This window comes from Colletotrichum lupini, chromosome 3 (assembly GCF_023278565.1).
Source record: "Colletotrichum lupini chromosome 3, complete sequence".
Lineage (NCBI taxonomy): Eukaryota > Fungi > Ascomycota > Sordariomycetes > Glomerellales > Glomerellaceae > Colletotrichum > Colletotrichum lupini.
In genome coordinates, this window is record NC_064676.1 from 7,169,886 (window position 1) to 7,189,302 (window position 19,417).

General features: G+C 47.5%; 5 protein-coding genes across 5 annotated transcripts; 3 read left to right on the top strand and 2 right to left on the bottom strand.

The window, feature by feature from the left end:
• Window positions 1-607: 607 nt before the first annotated feature.
• CLUP02_06886 (uncharacterized protein) lies at window positions 608-2,464 on the top strand (the record flags this gene model as incomplete). The annotated part of the gene is made up of 4 exons (XM_049285883.1): window positions 608-797; window positions 856-1,016; window positions 1,083-2,094; window positions 2,151-2,464. The coding sequence occupies 4 exons, from the start codon at window positions 608-610 to the stop codon at window positions 2,462-2,464; spliced, it is 1,677 nt and encodes a 558-aa protein (XP_049143026.1).
• Window positions 2,465-2,893: 429 nt separating this feature from the next.
• CLUP02_06887 (uncharacterized protein) lies at window positions 2,894-6,210 on the top strand (the record flags this gene model as incomplete). Its single annotated transcript, XM_049285884.1, has 3 exons — window positions 2,894-3,165; window positions 3,342-5,244; window positions 5,659-6,210. 3 exons carry the CDS (start codon window positions 2,894-2,896, stop codon window positions 6,208-6,210), a joined length of 2,727 nt encoding a protein of 908 aa, XP_049143027.1.
• Window positions 6,211-7,329: 1,119 nt separating this feature from the next.
• Window positions 7,330-9,147, bottom strand: CLUP02_06888 (cytochrome P450; the record flags this gene model as incomplete). The annotated part of the gene is made up of 5 exons (XM_049285885.1): window positions 7,330-7,763; window positions 7,818-8,420; window positions 8,471-8,539; window positions 8,595-8,697; window positions 8,749-9,147. 5 exons carry the CDS (start codon window positions 9,145-9,147, stop codon window positions 7,330-7,332), a joined length of 1,608 nt encoding a protein of 535 aa, XP_049143028.1.
• Window positions 9,148-15,427: 6,280 nt separating this feature from the next.
• CLUP02_06889 (uncharacterized protein) lies at window positions 15,428-16,169 on the top strand (the record flags this gene model as incomplete). Its single annotated transcript, XM_049285886.1, has 4 exons — window positions 15,428-15,755; window positions 15,826-15,934; window positions 15,988-16,100; window positions 16,159-16,169. 4 exons carry the CDS (start codon window positions 15,428-15,430, stop codon window positions 16,167-16,169), a joined length of 561 nt encoding a protein of 186 aa, XP_049143029.1.
• A 473-nt stretch (window positions 16,170-16,642) lies between these two features.
• Window positions 16,643-18,358, bottom strand: CLUP02_06890 (carboxylesterase; the record flags this gene model as incomplete). The annotated part of the gene is made up of 1 exon (XM_049285887.1): window positions 16,643-18,358. The coding sequence occupies one exon, from the start codon at window positions 18,356-18,358 to the stop codon at window positions 16,643-16,645; it is 1,716 nt and encodes a 571-aa protein (XP_049143030.1).
• Window positions 18,359-19,417: the final 1,059 nt, after the last annotated feature.

A 19,417-nucleotide genomic window follows, 5' to 3' on the forward strand; every position in this document is an offset into this window, starting at 1 on the left:
TATTAATTTTTAATTAGCCCGGCCCCGGATTTTTCTTTTTTTATATAATCTTATATTTAATTAAATATATTAAATATAGGGCCTTATGATATTTAATTATTTAACTTACTGAAATTCCTATATTTAATTGTTTGTTTGACTTATTTGTTTGATTGATTTGAATGGGTATGTGCGCTGGCCACGAACAAGTCTTTTTGAACTGAACGAATAGATGCCGTGTCCCATGTCGTGAGACGTGGTGACGTACTCTCCCCTCCCTATGAAAGCTAGATGAACATGATCGCCGCCCCTCGGCCGCTTTGAGACAATATTCTCTAGTACTGTACCTAGCGAGAAATGCCGCGCTTTAGGCTTGATTGGCAACCTGACGGCTGCGCTGCGATGATTACCAGGGAGTTGCTCTACGTGCAGATGGTCGAACATGTCCTCAGGTGTCGATATGTAAAGACATATATCGAGGCCTTTGGCACTTGCCAGTGGTACGGATGAAGCCCAGTTTAGCTTTTCTGGCTTGCAATCACCCCTATTCTCGCATACAAGTCCAATTCTATTGAGTATTCACCACATCAATCATACTCAGTTGCCTCCTTCCTTTCGCAGAGTCGTGATGGCCGACTTTTCTACCCTCAATGGCAATGCCAATCACGAGTCAGAAAAGAAGAGAACTCCCAGAAAGCTAGTTCTGTGCTTTGACGGCACCGGCAACACCTTCACCGGTTCCAACTCCGACACAAATGTGGTCAAGATTCTGAGTAAACTCGATCGCAACGATCCTGATCAGTACCATTACTACCAGAGTAAGTTGGTACCAGCACGCTCTCAACTGTTTCACCGCTGACAGATGTACTCGCCTAGCTGGCATCGGCACATACGACATCAATGATGAGTCTGTTAACAAGGGTGTAATTGGCGAATTCAAATCTTCCATCTCGCAGACTATCGACCAAGGAATCGGAACGACTTTCGATGCTCACGTTATGGCTGGCTACCGGTTCCTGATGCGTTATTATGATTCTGTACGTCTAAGTCCTTACCTACCTGGCATGGCGAGGAACTTGACGACTAACAAATGTGCGTTAAAGGGTGACAAGATCTACATGTTTGGATTTAGCCGTGGCGCCTTCACTGCCAAGTTTCTTGCTCGCATGGTTCATACAGTTGGGCTACTTTGCAAGGGAAACGAGGAGATGGTCCCCTTCGCGTACCGTCTCTACCAGCGCTACTTGGCTGGGGAGGTCGAAGACTTCATTGTGTCCCACCCCAAGAAGTCCAAGAAGGAGAAGAAGCACAAGAAGAACAAAAAAGCCCCCGCCAATGGAGATGTACCGACACCGCCACCTGAGCTAGAAGACGAAGAGCCGTTGCATGAGGGTCATCGTGATGATGAGGACCCGGCAACCCACGGGGCGAAGTACGCAGTCGCTAGGGACGAGATTGCCGCCTTCAGCGACACATTCTGCCGCAAGGAGAAGGCGATGCACTGTGGGAAGATGGAGGAGTCCAACATCAAGGTCTTCTTCCTCGGCATCTGGGACTGCGTCAACTCCGTCGCTGTCTTGGAGCGAACTGCACCGGTACCCGTGCCTGTTGTTGGCACTGCTCACCATGTGCGCCATGCTGTAGCAGTCGACGAGCGACGCGTCAAGTTCAAGGCAGCTCTCCTGGCCCAAGACATGAAGGAGTCAGACCACAACCATGAAGACATCAAGGAGGTCTGGTTCCCGGGCTGCCACGGTGACGTTGGTGGTGGGTGGCCTGCGTCTGCTGAAAGCAAGCTCGACAATGGCATCGAGATGACCTTCTGGGAGCGCGTCAAGAACTTTTGGACGACACGGAAGGAGAAGGCAGCCAGCAAGGCTTTGGGTTGTGACCGGCTCCAATTGAGTGATGTTCCGCTTGCTTGGATGATCCGCGAGGTGAAGCTTGTCGGCCAAAGAGAGGAAGTTGCGGCACTGAAATGGCGCGAGAACCTCGAAGTCTTTGAGAAGCGATTTGCAAAGAAGAAGGATAAGGCAACGATGGGTGTCATCCACGATTCACTGGCGTATGGCCGAGGTACAAGCTTCTTCCGCGTGCTCCTGTGGAAGCTCATGGGTAAGATCAAGTTTCCTCTATGGCCTCTATACAACGATACTGACTTCATCCAACAGAATGGCTGCCTTTCATCACTCGCTGGGAGCTTGAGGACAGTGGCTGGGAAAATGTTCGTTTCCCGCTCAACAAAGGCAGCACGCGAGACATTCCCAAAGACGCTGTTCTCCACGAGTCTGTTCTCTGGCGATTGAAGAACGACTCAAAGTACTGCCCGCAGAACAACCACGGTGGTCGGCAGCTCCCCTGCTTGAAACACGAACACAACATTGCGGAATGTCATCCTGTGGAAGAGCACATCCATGATGAAAATTGTGACCATCAGATCTACAAAATTACAAGGTCTGCCTCTGATCTTGCTACTCGGACTTAGGGGGGAGACGGTGGATACTGGAGCATGCGGTCGCGCAACCTTGCAAATGAGTCTGAGAAGTGGAAAATGGGGTGACGGGAAGTTTGGAAGAGGACTGTGTAAATTCATCTCGGAGCAAAGCAAATTGGTAATCGTTGATGATTGATGGGACCGCCCGCTATCGGACTATCCTCAAACTTGTTGTTACTAAAAGACTAACACGCACTTATGGGCCAGCCCCAATGATCGATCATCTCGAGAGCATGTCTAATCTGCTAGGCTTGTAGTTACTAGCTTTACGTATCAGAGCCTCCGTCCAATGGCTTGATCCGGCGATCGGTCTCGCTTCCCTCTTATCTCAAGAATTCCTCCTAGACATCACATGCAACGAAAAGCACCTTGGATGTTGGGGTTTACCCCGATGCTCATGCGACCAATTGCACATCACGGATGACAGCGGCGGAGCTGCGCCAATGTGGTTTGCTGACAATCGGCACCATGTCGTCCTTGGCCGACAGCCAGAATGTCACTCTGCGTGGAAATAAAGACCATTACCTCCGTTCACAGCCAGGGATTCGGACCCGACCATGTGGAGAGGTTGGGGCCGCTCTCGGCACCAAAAGACGCTATTCTCCAAAGCCGGATTCTCCAAGTTTTGATAAGGAATGGCCGGCGTCTTATCGACGTCGGGTTATCATCTTGATGTTCTTGATAGTCAGAAGGTTGGTGACACACAGAAATGATGCGGTTGAATCCTTTGGAAGAGTTTGTGTGATGCTACTCACATATAAGACAGTTACTCAGGTCGCGATGTTGCCCAGTAGAAAGGCAAGTGCCGGCGTTACTGCACCGGGATTTACCAGCAACAGTCACCAGCTAGCAGCTGTGCTTCTCATAGAATGCGGTCCTTCGCTTTTATCCTGGCTTCTTTCCGCCTAGCCAGCGCCAACTACGTCAACCAGGGCCAAGTGTTGAGTTTCAATGGCATCTCATACTATGCCGGCGGGATTGCTGTGGGCCAAATAGAAACTACAAACGCCTCGAGTCTCTCGCTTGCAGCTGCACAATTTCCCGGTCAGGACCTGTTCCCACTTACTATTATCGACACTTCGAGCAACGTCCCTTCAGGGGATGAGCTTCTGAATCTTACTACCGCTTACGATAGCTCGGATGACGTCTTTCAATCTGCCTTTCTACATGCGATCTATCTCCGCCCAAGCACAACCAATGCTCCCGCTAGGTCCAACAGTACTATGTCTCTTGACTCCCAACTATCACGTCAAGGCACCTCTTTGGTTCTATCATCCAAGGAGATCCATGGCCTTAAAAGTAGCGTCGTGACTGGCGTAACTGTCTTGAGTCTCCCTCGAGGACCCTACTTCGTCTCGGTCCACACTGGAAACGTGTACAAAGCCTACCGGCTGTACGACGATGATCACCTCGCTTTTGTACAAGGCGTAATTAGCGATGAAGAGGGCGCTTTCACTACTCTTCCTGCTGTTACTGAGAATGTAATGGCAAAGAGCATCGCGGTCCCTTCACGGTTGTATTACACTGAGACCGAGGAGCAACCCCTCGCCGGCCTCCGCTTCGGAGTCAAGGACATTTTCCACGTCAAGGGGGTAGGCACGAGTGGTGGAAATCGTGCCTACTTCTACCTGTACGGACGACAAAACAAGACTGCACCCGCAGTGCAACGGCTCATCGACCTTGGTGCTGTCCTCGTTGGCAAGATGGGCACTGTCCAGTTTGCCAACGGTGATCGTCCCACTGCTGACTGGGTTGATCTCCATGCCCCCTTCAACCCCAGAGGTGACGGGTATCAGGACCCCAGCGGCTCGTCCACCGGCCCGGGAGCTGGAGTAGGTGCGTACGACTGGCTTGATCTTGCTGTCGGCAGCGACACTGGTGGTTCCATGCGCGGTCCGGCGGGATCTCAAGGCCTCTTCGGAAACCGGCCTTCTACGGGCGCCATCTCTCTCGTGGATGTCATCCCCTTGAGTCCCGTCTCAGATACCGCCGGAATGTTCGCCCGCAGTGGCAGCCTCTGGGCCAAGGTCACCCAGGCTTGGTACCCTGACTTTGCTTCCAACTACACTTCCTACCCGACGACACTATACCGATCAACGGCTAGAGGAGGCGCTTGGTCCGGAGGAAACGTCAGCGAGGACGCCACCAAGGTCATCACAAGCTTCGTAGGAAAGCTAGAAAGCTTCCTACAAGCCAAGTCAACTCCAGCAAACTACACGCAGCTCTGGAGCGAAACTCACGGAGAAGCACCTGCAGATGTCAACGAGATGCTGTACCTCACCTACGGCGTCTATGTCTCTCATGATCAGTGGCAAGAACTCGGCAAGCCATTCTTCGAGGATTACGCAGCCAGGTTTGATGGGCGTCAGCCATATATCAACCCAGGACCCCTCGCCAGATGGCAATGGGGCCAGGTCCATTCGACAGAAGAAGTCTACGCACAAGGTCTCCACAACATTTCCCTCTTCAGATCTTGGTATGAAACTGAGGGTTATGGGCGACATGATCCCGAGTCATGCTCTGAGGGACTCTACATCTATCCTTGGTCTGTGGGCCAGCCATCCTATCGCGATGTATACATCCAGGCCCGAACTACACCGCCGCTGGGCTTTGACGACTCTTCAGTCCCGGTCATGGCCGGTGCACCGGAAGTCGTGATTCCAATCGGAGAGGTTCCTTACAACAGCACCAAGTCGCTGCACACGGAATATCTCCCAGTGACTATGGCTTTGAGAATGGCCAGGGGATGCGATCATCATCTTGCGAATCTGGTTAGTGATCTTGAGAAGGAAGGGATTCTTCGCCCAGTGGCTGCGGGTCGCCGCCTGTACCCTTAGGATTATGTCTCGTGCTAGTCCCCGACTGACCGGCCTGCATCGGGATCGGCCGGCGGGATCTGCATGTAGCTGTAGAGCGACCTAGGTCGTGTTACCCCGCAAAGTAGATGGTTGTGACGTCGATATACGCGCTTCGACGTTCAAGACCCCTCATAAGATGTAATCAGATTACTGATCTAGCTCAAGCCTAGGGTTATCAATGATATTGAGGTGCTGACGAGAAAAAAAGACCTGTCAATCCCTTCATTCGATGCATTGCTGAACAGTGTTATTATCGGAAGTCTGATACCCTTATTTGATCTTCAGCACTGAACAATACACCGGTGATACACTTCAGTCTTTGATCAGCGCGTTTACATCATGCCTTTCTACCAAATTTACCATACCTATCCTCTTGCCCAGAAGCAGCGGGAATCCATTGCGCTGTCCATCACCAATCTCCATTGTAGCACCTTTAGCACACCCGCCTTTTTCGTCCATGTCAACTTCATCAAACAAGAGCCAAAGTCCGATGATGGAACGTACTTCATGGCCGGAAAGTCGCACACCAGCAACTCGAACCGCATCGTTGCGCTAGTTCGAACGTCGGCTTCTCGCACGAAAGATGACTTTGACGCACTGGCAGCCAAGATCGAAGACGCCTGGAACGGCGCTGTCAAAGAGCCGGGTAAAGAGGCCGAGTTTGATGAGGCAAAACGGCTTTTGATGGTCGTGTTTACGCCGATGTTGGCGATCAGGGAGGGCGGGATGGCTATTCCCGACGCTGGCCACGAGGAGGCGTGGCTCAAGCAGCAACTGCCGTATTTCAAAGAGATGAGCGAAAAGCACGGAGTCAAAGACTTTACGGACTTGCTGGAGGAGTTGAAACAGATGGAATCGCTCAGGGGTCTTCTGATTTAGGTTATTAGATTGCGTCAAGCAGTCATAGTACGATCAAAAGTGTAACGCATTCCCTTGTTTGGCTTCTTGACATCCAGTTGAACGAGACCGTTACTCTCAGACGTGGTTCTCCTAAATTTCCACTTTTAGAAGTCATTTCTCAGCCCTCCCCACGTTTTTCTAAGTAGAGCTGGTGAAGGTTTGCGAAAACGGCCCCTTTAGCAGAGAGGGAGGGCCATTTCCAAGCAGCTCTGCATCAGACGGTTCAAGGACGATATGAACTGGGTGTGATACTTCAGACAAGCAAGGCAAGTTATGCTACGGACCGGGAAAGTCTGCAGCTAGTCCTCAAGATTGAAAGTTTCTCTCGAAGTGAATGGAAAGAATAAGTCGAGCGTCGTTGTAGATCGGCCACCGAGGCGCTATGTCAAGAGGCGCGGGGCTCAGATGATCTAGAACCACAGAAAGATGGCGGTTGACGAGAAAAGACTGCCGTTACCCACGTTTTGCGTTAACGGCTGGACGCTGATCGTCTAACGAGGCGACACGATCATCCAAATCATGCGTAAGGTTGATGCACTGACGACCTCCCTTTCATGGCTTCAGACGGGGGCCCAAAAACCAGTAAACTGTGTCGAATTTCGGGGTATTCCAGAGGTCCAACTGACGGAACAGGGAGCCGGTCGGCGCAACGTGGCAAAAGACTTGCTTGCGGGCCGTAGACAGGATGAATCCTTGCGTGAATCCGAGAAGCAGACCGGAGGTGGGATGATGTTTCCAACAAGAATCGGTCGATACCATGTTGCGATTTGATTAGGTTATGCCTCCTGGCAGGCTACTTGGTGTTGAAACTCAGTTTCGAACAACTGTGCAGGAAATTATTATCAACACCCTTGACGGAGTCGACAATTTATCAGGTCTTTCACGAGGGAACGGGTTCAAATGGTGATATCCTGATTCAAAGAATGCATTCAACGCCTAGCTAATCCAATCTGTTTGGCTCATTGCTATGACCATCGTCCGACCTTGATTACATGAGCCCAGTGAAACCCAGCAAATGCATGCCTTACCAGAAATAAATCACACATGCAAGTATGCCCGAGGATGCGTGTGTCCCCAACCGCCGCGCACGGAACCCCCTCATGCCTTGAGGCCCAAGTCGCCAGTCCTCCGCCGGATCTCGAGCATGGCCTTGGGGTCAACCTCCATAGTGAATCCAAAGTTGATTGTGTTGGGCTGCTGCTCAGCCGCCAGTCTCCAGTCGTACTTGAGAAGGAGGTGGCAGAGAATAATCTTGACCTCGTTGGCGGCGAAGAAACGTCCAGGGCAGGCGTGCTGACCGTGACCGAAACCAAGGTGCTCGGGCGAGGTGCTAACAAAGTGCGCGGCTCCATCGTTTCCGGCGCCAAGGGACTCACGCATGCGCAGGTAACGGTATCCGTCAAAGCGGCTGGGGTCCAAGTAGACGGAGCCATCGGTCATTCTTTGACAGCTGACAGCGATGCGGCTGCCCTCAGGGAGTTCCAGTCCGTTGGAGAGGTTCACGGGCTTGGTGGCTTCACGGTGCATGGCAACTAGACAAGATTCATATTAGTGATAGTTATCAGGGAGGTCAAGCGGAAACTTACCGATGCCAATGGGGTGAAGACGCTGAGTCTCCTTGCAGAAGGAGTCCAGGAGGCGCATCTTGTAGAGACCCATGCGAGCCCAGCCATCGGTGCGAATAACGTCGGTAATTTCCATGCGAAGCGGCTCAAAGTAGTCGGGGTACTTGGCGAGGTCGAGCATCACCTGGGTGATCAGATCAGAGGTGGTGTGGAGAGCGGCGAAAGAAAGTCCAAGCTGCATCATCGCAGGGTCCGATTTGGCGTCGTCGGATGCTTCCTCACACCAGTCAAGACAGTCATTCCACTCAGGCTCCTCCTCGCCGCGATCCAAAGCTGCCTTCTTTTCCTTGCGGCGCTCCTCCACAATGGGGTTGATGATCTCTCTGGCCTCCTTGACTTGCGCTTGGAGTTGACGACAGATGGGAAGGACCTGATGGGCAAGGTTACGTAGAGACTTGGGGAACATTCGGAGAAACTCTGAGGCGAGGAAGCTGGTTCGGGCGTATTCGGAGGTAATCTTGATCCAATCCTGGTTGCGACAGAGTTGCTCGCCGCCGAAGACGCGGGTGGACACTCTGGCTACGACCTTGAGCATGTTCTCCTTGATTACCACGGTGGACCACTCTGTGTTCTGTTAGCAGGCTATCCCAGTGCCGCTAAACTGGGATTCTTACCCTTATCCTCTCCCAAAACGTCGGTCAATGACAGCGTTGTCTCGTCGGAAACGGGAGATGTCAGCTTTGCTGCGGGTATGTTAGCTTGGGTAATGGGTCTCGGTGAAGCAATGCCTTGACTCACAAAGGAACTGGGTCAATCTTGTACGAATAACGTATTTGAGGACGGACTTTTGCGCGTTATTCTCCTTCAAAGGCTCAAAGCCGGGCATCTGGGCGTGGAAGTTCTACACCATAATCAATATGAGCTACACAACTTGTCGAACGAGAATACCTACCTTATCAAGAACGCGGTCGAAGCTGAGGTCCTCGTGGTTGCGAATCTCGTTGGCAAAGGGTACCGCGGGAAGGATCGTCATATCTCCCATGTCCGTCAAGACCTGGTAGGCCTCATCGGGGTTTGTTTTCGCCCTCTCCAACACGATATTCCGGACCTTTGTGATGAAGTCATACTTGACTTTTAGCCCGGTAAAATCCCACTTGTGCTTAGGGTTGACAATCGGCAGATCTGTGTGAGGCGCCTGCTCTGCTTGCTGTATAGAGAAGTAGAAGACGAAGAGCAAGAAAGCTGTGATGAAGTATGGTACTGGTTTCTCCAATGGGCTTGGGAATGCCTGCAATGTCTCGAGGGGTCCCCAGGAGGACTGGTTGGAAAAGGAATCGTTGGCGGTGGCCATGGTGGATGAGGATACACTCGTCGCTGTAGAGACAAGCTTCCTGCTGACAATACGGTGTCTTCTAGTTGGATAAAATTCTGGAGAATATTCCAAGAACTAAACGAACTAACGACGGGGAAGCTCAAAGAAAAGGGAAGCCGGCAAGCGGCCCAATACATGGTGTCGTAGACCAGGCATACTGGACGGACGTATCTTGGCTATGCCCGCGAAACGCCTATCGAGACACCAAAAGATGAGCTCAAGAGCTTGGGGCGCTGTGCTCACACCCGCTGGCGTGACAGCTGATGGGCGGTGTTTGGTTTCAAGGGACTTGCAGCCGCACAGTCCCGCAAGGTTTCTGTCGCTGCTATCTCGGCGCATGGACCGCATACTCGGACGATCTCAGCGCCGATCTGGGAGCTTAACAGTTGGGAGAGCACGGGAGAAGCAAAAGGCTTGGAAGCTTCGAGTTGGAGTGATCTCGGGTCCTTCTGTTGTTGGAGGCTTGAGAGGGCAGCTCGAGAGCACGTACGGGGCATTCGGGACCACGAGGTGACCGGGCTTTGTTGCTTATTTCAAGTTTAGGGACAACGGTGCTCTGCCACAGAAGGGCTGCAAGGGGGGAACTCTCGGTGGGGGTCGAGCTACATCTGCGACCAGACCCGACTTGGAATCGCGTCACGGAGAATTAAGAAGGATCCCGGTGTGGGCTCCGGAGCACGCGCAGGCACTTCCGTGCGGAGGACTGTAGATCCTCGGTGCCGGGGCATAGGCTGGTAGCCGGTTATGTCTATATCCCCTTATGTGGTTTGTCTAGTGCTTGTGCAAGCACTAATGTGTCCTTAATCTTGATTTCCAGCCACGCGCTGCGCATGAGGCTGGGTAGATAAAATAAAGCTCTTTTAGAAATTTAACATGTGCGTATGATAATTCCAACATATGTCCCTTACTCGCGGGTCATTAAACCCATTCCTAAAAATTCTCGACCCGATTTTCTGGCCTGATGCGATGATCGTCTTGTATCATTCAACTTGACGCCCGCTTCTAACCTTCCCGGCATTCCCTGCCGTATCATGCAGGATAAGAAAGCAAGAAGAGGGTGCTTCTATGGTAAAGGCTAGGAAAACCCCACATGAGAGGCGGCATCGGAGGCCGTTGAGCTGAAAGAGCGTTTATCTGTAATTCTCAATTTCTCAAATAAATTCATTTCCTCTTTTCTTCTGATGCCGGCACTGCAAAGCCGCTCAACGTTTACTCGAAACGGGCTCCGTTTGGTCTCTCGGGAAACAATAAGAAACCCGTCCAACGCTGAAACATGCAGGTGTTGGCTTCTAGAACACAGAATGGAACCCTTCACAGCCAATCACTACCATGTTTTCTTCTGTCTGAATTCCATGCTGGAACCATTGGGCAGTGTGTATGCCAATGCGGTGTAATTGGTCGTAAATTCCAGTCAACCTATATTTGCCTGCCCGGCGCATCATGATATGAAATTTCTGCAACTTGTCTAATTCTGGCAAAGGTGCTTGATCCAGACCGCGATCTGAGTTTTCGAGACAAAACGTACATAGCCCTTCAGAACAGCAGTCCAGCCAGTGATACTCCCCGAAGGTGCTGTTTATGTTTTAAATGATACAATCATGTTGCCTGTGTCTTATGGCAAAATAGACTTAGCTTAAGGCGATAAAGACTCGAAGTGTAGACTTTCTCAAAGAATTCGCCTCCGCATCGAAGTCTGGAATAACGCCGTCCAGATACTATACGTTTGGGAGTGCCGAAGACGCTGACTGGCTGGATGAGCTGGGCTGTCTTGGGTTGCCTAGCTATGGCCAGTGGTTCAACCCGAGTGAATATAAAGGCTTCTCGCGTAGGCGTCGTTTGTCGAGTTGAAGCGTGCATTATCAGCGTTTACGTTGATGGACTTCATGAAAGAGTCAGGCAGCTGTGAATCACAAACGACAGAAGCACTCTAAGTAAAAAAAAAAAAAAAAAAAACCATTGGTATGTTCATGTATGATGTAATTACCGCGCAGATTTGACACTTCTGTACGCCATCTTGACTATAATCCTAATCGAGAACATAGAGGAAAAGTCCGCTACGGATCTAAATGAGTTTTCGCATATCCATTACACGTATAAAGATGTCAATTAGCTGTATGGTGTCCCAAGTCTGAGTGGTCAGGTGTATCCGACTCCAGAACTTGCATTATCATCGTTCTTCTAAAGCCAATTTAAGTGTACGGTCAATCTTGAGTCGGCAAAAGAAAATTAACGTGAGTAATTTCGCTACTGCTAAGAAGCTCCTCAAGATCTAAATCATTAATGAGAGACGCGATGGCCGAAAGCATATGATGTTCCCCTTTAGGCGGTGGTGGAGACAGTTGGGCAAAGTAACTGCATGGCTACAAGCATACAAGGACTGTCCTCTCGAATATGCAAAGTGTCTAACGACAGAAGAAGTGATGAACTTATTCTCTTGACATCTGCTAAGCCACCAGCCCCTTGAATCGATTGGCTTCGGATTGTAAGCACCTGGCGGCTTAGACGGACGATTGCAACAAGCCCAGTCCTGCCACGTCTTTCAACATTTGGCCGTTGCATACGAACACTGCTTTTTAGTTAGGGCGAGGATATTCTGCCAGCAGCTCCCGCTATTCTGCCACCAAGTGTGGCTGCGGCAGGCCCTACCTCCGACCACAGAGCCCAGCTGCCCATACCCACCCACTTACCTACCTACCCACCCACTTACCTACCTACCCACCCACTTACTTACCTACCCACCTATAACTACTACTTCGTCGACCTCGCCGTCACTACCGCCGTTAATTAAAGCTATTCCTAACGTTAATATACTATAAAAAGAGAATAATTACGAAATTAACGATCCCTTTATTTATTAATATACCGTTAATTATAATAATTATAATTACGTAAAGTACGATTACTTATTTTATAACTAGCGCTTTTTTAGCTTATTTAAAACTAAAGTAATACTTAACGAGGCTATTTACGAGGCTAGCTTTATAATCTAAATTATTTAATATAAGCCCTTTATTAAGGTATTAATTATTATTACTTATTACTATACTTATAGCCCGTATTATAGTTAAAAATAGTAATATTTTATAAAGTTAACTTATTTAAATAAGCGTTATAAATCCTCGACTTTATTTATAAATTATTATTAATAAATTACTATTAACTTTTTAAATAATAATTAGCTCTTTTATCCTATTATTAGTAACTTTTATAACTATTATAACTACTTATTTAATAATACTAACGTTTTTATATATTATTACCGCGCGCTACTATATAATAAAAAGGACTAAATCGTTAATTAATAAAATAAGGGCATTCGACCTATTTAAATCCTTTTAAGCTTACGGTTAAAAAGTAGTAATTATAATAATATCGTCGCTTATAATATATTTAATATATTAATTACTTATTATTATAATAAATTAAGTAATAGGACCCTTATTAAGTAGTTATTTTACTAATTATATAATTTAACGAAGTATTAATACCGCTTCTAACGCAACGACGCGGGCTATATTACGAGCTTATTTATTATACTTATTACTATAATTTCCTTATTTTAATAATATCTAAATATTTTATTAATAGATTCTATATATAAAACTAACTAATTTAATATACCGTTATTTAATATTTACGGAGTAGTTAATAATAATTATACTTTTTAAATCGCGAGCTACTTTTTATTTAGTAAGAAAGAAGCTAATTATAATTAGGTTATTAACTAGTTATTAATATTATTCTAAGCTTATAAAATTCCCTTTTTATAAGTTATATATACGGATCGCGAGATTACTCTATTTAATACCCTTAATAATAATACTTAATTTAAAGTAGTACTATACGTACTTTATTATTAATACGTTAACCTTAACGTATTAGCCCGGACCTAGTATTACTTTAGCCTAGCTACGAAGGATAAGATTAATATAATTATATATAACCCTTATTTTTAATAATTCCTTATAAATTAGGGTAATCTCTTTTATAGCTAATTAATAACTATATACTATAACTAATTATTCGAATTTTAAATTACTAAGTACCCTATAATAATAGTCGATTATATTATTAATACTTAGCTTAAGCCGTAGTATAAAAAACTCGTACTTACTTAGGTTAACTAAATTAAGTATTTTAGTTATTTAATTACGTTAATTATTAAATCTTTATACGTAAGTATTAAAATACGAGTTTATTATTATACGGGCGACTTTAAAGCCGTATTTAATAAATTAGTTATTTTTTAAGTAAGTTAAGCGGCTATAATTAGTACTTATTAAACCCGTTACTAAGCTAAGATATTAAGTACTATTACGGGATTATTTTAAAAAAAGGTACGTCCGTATATATATTATAATACCTTTAAATAACTTTTATAAGAACTTAATATACTAAGTAAATAGCTAAATTTAAATTTATTAAAAAAGCTACAAAAGAGTATATATACTATTTAATTTAAACTACTTATAAGCTATTTTATTATTACGTCCTTTAGTAATATATTAAGGATATTACTTTAATATTATTAAAAGAGATCTATTTATATTAATTTTAGTAACGTTTAGAGCTTATTATTAATAATAATACTTCTATCTCCCTATTTAATCCCCTATAAGTCCGAGGTAAGGGTTATTTATAGGGCTTTATAGTAAGTATTATAATAGTTATAATAAGTAAGTTAAAAAAGCTAGCTATTAATTAAAGTACTTTTTTTAAATAAGAGCCCTTTATATTTAAATACGAGGAAGCTATTAAATACGTAAAAGTAATACCTATATTAGTATTACTATTATTAATAGTACTTTTAGTACTAAGTAGGGCTATTTTTACTTAATAAGGCTTTAAAATTATACGTAATTCTAATACGTATAAGCTTAATATAAAAATATAGTAAAAGTACTAGCGGGCTATTACTAATAAAGTAATTAACATAGTTAATAATAATATAATTAATCTTATAAGGGCTCCTCGGCCGTTAATATTTATAAAGTCGTAATCCTAATTAATTAGTAATTTTATATAGTTAAACGTATTATAGGATCTAGTTAACGAGGATTATATTTATAATATTAATTTTATAATAAAAGGCGAGATAGATAGACTTATTAATAAATACGAGGCTAAAGTAGAGTACGAGGCTAAAGTAAAAGAAGTTATTAAATTACGGACTATGGGCTATACGGAGTAATTAATAATTAATTAAGTAGTTAATTAAGTAATTAATTAGGCTACTTCGTTAATTACGTTAAATTAAGCTAATTCGTCGATTACCGTACTTTTTATTAAAATAATTTAATTAATTATAAGTTAATTAACGGCCTTTAATTAGTCTAATTTATCTAAATACTAACTACGCAAAGCCTAGTTTACGTATATACCCGAGACCGGCGGTCGTGTAGCGGCCGTAGCTACACTTGGTGGCAGAATAGCGGGAGCTGCTGGCAGAATATCCTCGCCCTTTAGTTATTTCTCTATTACTGAAGCGAGGGAGATATTCTCCAACGCACTGGAGAACAGGAGACTTCAAGCATTTGAACTCATCTCGGGAGCTTCTTCGAACCTTTTCGCCGGCAAAGTTCCCTTGGATATCCATGTAAGCGGAACCAATCGACGTCTTGGCGTTGCGGTCTCAAAGAGTCTATTATATTGACTCACTACCGCTTCAGGGAGGTAAATATCGCAGACGTTGTGGCTGGGAAAATTGAGTTCTGTGAGCCTGCAGGGCATAACTTTTCGGATGAACCGGATATAGCGCCAAGGTCACGATTCCCATGCTTCTCGATATTGATTCAGGGACTTGGTTGATCGCGACTCCCTGAAAACCATCACGGGAACAGCGAGGCAATTCTGGCAAAACGGAACAATTGGGTTTCTTGATGCAACTCCAGGAGATGGGGCCGGGCCAATTGACGGTCTGAACTGATTTCATCAACGTTTCTCTCGCCCTGGATCGAGTGGACACTGGGCACTATTTCGCTTCCGATAATGACTCGCACATGGGCGACCCTCGTAAACAAGTCGTGAACCTTAACCGGCGTGGTTTCTTTTGAGCGGGGTGATACTTGGCAGACGGGCTTTTTGAAAACAAAAGTAAATGAAATGAAAAGCCCCCGAACTTATTTAAACAGACGGTCTCCTCCTCCGTATTCACTCTTCATCCCTTTTGCGCCACCCTTGATCTTGAGTTGCTTCAGTCGCGATTTCTCGAGTACATACGTACATAGGTACCCAGCGTTCTTTATATACAGCAGACATCATGCAGCTCACATCTCTCACGTCGGTCGTGCTGGCTTCTTGGGCATTCCAGCAAGTCGCTGCTCTTCCCGAGATCCAAGAGAACACCAACATTATCACTGTTGCCCAGAGCGTTCAGGAGAAGCACCCCGAAGCATTCGCTGCGTTCCAGAAGTCGAACCTGATTAACCTCGTAGCGACCAACGAGAAGCGGCAAGCAGTTCCTGGAGATGGAAATCCCGACCCCAACCGCCCGCCCGTGATTCCTGAGAACATCTTCCTCCTCCAATGCTCCGAGGCCGGGTTCCTCGGCGAGTGCCTCTCGTGGGGTGCTCCTCCCGGACGATGCGGTAAGTTTAGATATATGCCGGTGGCCTGACTCACTCAAAGCCTCAATTGCTGATGCAGAATCCCATTTAGTCAACTACTCCAGCTTCAACAAGACCCAGGCTTTCCTTGACAAGTACGAGAATCAGACTACTTCTTTGAGCTCAAACACCGGCGGACTTTGCCAGTTCTACAAGTTCATGTCAGTATCCTTGTAGACTAGTTCTTACTATTTCTCAACTGACATGCCAATAGCAACTGCAACAACAAGGGTGATGACCGTGGTGTTTCGCTTAGCTACAACTACAACCTCGCTGTGGCAGATGACCAGGGCTACTCGGGAGACTATGGCAACCAGATCAGCTCTTGTAAGTGTTGACGAAAACATGGACCAGCTTTTCGAGTGTTTGCTGACAACTGCTGTAGGGAGATGTTGAATCCCTCAATGGAGTGAGATGGTCGTGCAGTATGAGAAATGACGACAGCCATGGCTCTCGGGTTGAGCTTGTGTGTATATGAACTGACTTGCGCGTTGACGCGAATCAATAAACATGATTGAAACGAACGTTCCTGTGGGTTGTTGACTAGTGGAAACGAAGCCGATGTAGCAGGCCACTCTGTGTTGTGAGCAAGCCAACGTAGCACATGGTGTTTGGCTTCTAAGAGCCTGGCAATATGGCATGATGTAACAAATGAAACACGTAAGTAGGGGGGCGACAAGATCGTTGGAACGACAAGATCGTTGGAACAGGCGGACTAATTGATTCCTCTTTTCTTCTTGTTGCTCGCTGTGATGAGAAACTCCAAAGTCTCTATCATGTGAGTAATAGAAACTAGTAGATGACAACTGTATAGTGTTCTTTAAATATACAGGTAGTATTCTCTATGGAAATGTGGTATGATAACACGTCTAGTAGTACCGGGAGAACTGTCTAACGTGTCTCTTCCTGAATTTGGTGTCCTCAGTGGTGTTGTTGATGCTAGCCGCCAGGGTAGCATCCAGCTCAGTGACAACGCCCGTGTCAACCGGCTTGCCCAAGTTCTCCGACATAGGTCTAACAACGTCGCAACGCAAGGCTTGAGCAGTGCTCATTCTCTCCATGTGAGTGTTGTTCGTCTGCACAAAAAGACGCTCACGGCCCTCAAGACCAGTGAATGGTCTCCACTCGGCAGCACCCTTTTCGCGATCGGTGTTGGGGTCCAGGTTGCGGATGAACGAGACCCAGTACTTGCGGAACTGCGAGATGATGGGCTTGTTGATGGTGAAGTACGACTCGGGCGCTTGGCCATCGGTCCTGTTGTTGCCCCAGAAGGCGTAGGTGTTCACAGTGTGGTACGCGCCGAAACCTTCGGCCTCGTTCTTGGGGTCCTGGACGGCGAACTTGTAGTTGTAGGTGATGGCTTCGTCGCGGGCCAGGTAGTTCTGGATGTTGCGGATAATGCAGTGGTTGCCAATGTCACCGATCGCGTCGGCGGTCTGCCTCCACTTGGTTCCGGAGTCGGGGTAGACGGTGCGAGGAGTGTTGATGTACAGGTCGTCAAGGATGGCGAGCGAGGCGTTGGACAGGGAGGGATCTTGTCCCAGGAGCCAAGTGTTGGCTTCTTCGGTAGAGTTGGTAGATTGAGGAGCAGAGTACATGGTTCCCTCCTGAGCGCAAGAACCCCAGATGGTAGGGACTTTGTTGTACTTGCCTTGCTTGAAGAGGTTGACCATGCTGTCGGTGAAGAGCTCGCCATCGATGCCCGGGTTGAACCAGCAGCTTGAAGAACGGACTTCAGACTGATTCAAGGCGCGAAGGCAGGTGAGAGAGTCGGCGGCCTCGGTGCAGTTCTTCTCCTTAACGAGGCAGTCATACTGGCCCTGTCCCTGCTCCATGGTGCGCATCGTAACCCAGCCGCCAGACTCCGCGATACCTCCTGCAAAGAGCTGCTTGCTGCCGAGATCAGCCGTCATGAGAAGACCGACAGCTGAACCGCCGGCACTGACACCGTCAAGAACAACCTGCTCAGGGTTTCCGCCAAAGTGGCCGATGTTGGTCTGAACCCACTCAAGAGCCTTCACCATATCCTTGACTCCGGCGTTGAGCCCGCCGCTAGCGCGGACCTCCTCGCCCTGTAGGAAGCCATACATGCCAACTCTGTAGTTGATTTGAACAACAATGACGTTTCCATCCGAAGCAATCTCGCTGGCATCCCAGTTTGCGTTCGAGTTGGACCCAAATCCACCGCCCTGGAGGAAGAAGACAACGGGCAGTCTAGAGTCGGTCTGCGCATCTGAGGGGGCTGTGACACTCAGGTAGAGACAGTCCTCATCGACGGTGAAGCGCGGATTGGTGCTGGAAACGGTCCAATCGGTGGGCTGTTGGGGAGGGCAGATGGGACCGTGTGCCGTGGCGTTGACAAGTCCAGACTGGACCGGGTCGGCCGGCGCGGCGAAGCGGAGGTCGCCGACCGGAGGGGCAGCAAACTGGATTCCCTTCCAAGTTGTCACGCCCAGCTCAGCGTCAGTCACGGCGCCTTGGAACTTGGCGTATCCGACATCAACGAGGGTGTCAACGGCCTGGACACCAGAGGCGAAGAAACCCGCTGCGGTGAGGATAAAAGCCAAGTGCGATCCTTGCCACATCTTGTTGGTAAGTCTGGGGTTTTTGGTGGTGAAATGAATGTAGTCGAGGAAATCTCGAAGAAAGAATGGAACGGTTTGCAAAGCGACCTTAGAGAAAAGAATGAAAGTAGTGCAAGCACTTGCGAACGAGAAGACGAAAGATAGATTGAGAAGTCAGTCAGGATCCTTTCAATTCCATCACGGACGTCCATACTCCGGCGGTTATGTACATCTTGTATGCAGACTCTTCAGCCTATTCCAACATCTCCTTCCTCTAGATCTGGAGGCTTGACAGCCCCGAAAGGCCATGTCTACAGTGCTACTGTACGCTTTCGAGTCAGGTCTCCGCTCTCTACTTGAAACGCTGCGGACGGTAGCGCTCCTTGGAGCTAGCACGCCACGGAGCAGTCCGTAATGCCACCCCACTACAGCGGAAGTTTAATAGATGGGACGAACCTTAGATCTTCGCCTGATTGCTAGAGAATCACCACCCCTGAGCGGCCACGAAGTTGAGAACTGAGGTACTGTGTCAAATCCCGGGCTTAGTAGATTACTTATCCTCTCAAACACCAAAGACTTATAGCGGCCAAAAATGTGATGAGCGCCGTGAACGCACTATCGTCTTCACCATTGGGCCAGCAACAATGACTTCGCCTATCAGACAAAGTCCGAGATCTCTAAATTGACAACTAGAGTTTCACGTTAATGCCGACCACTATGTACCTTCACTAAGAGTACGTACGATTGCGAACCCGAATGCTCGGAACGACCTATGGATGGTATCGTCTAGGGGCGGAGAGTGGGAGGTGGGTTCTGATGGAGAGTGGAATGCCAAGATAGCATAGATGAAACGTAGTCGCATCTGCCAGCACTTTTATACAGCGGTCCTCGCACACTAAGTGAAGTCTGAGACCCCAAAGGCACAGGGCTGCGGACTTTTCCGCCGCTGGAATTGACGATTCGACGAGGAATCCAACACTTGACCGTCTACGTCTACGTACAGGCAGAGGTTGTCGCCAAGCATCGTTACGTTGGAACAGTGGCGCAAACTCTGTCGGACCTACTGCTCGAATCCGGTGG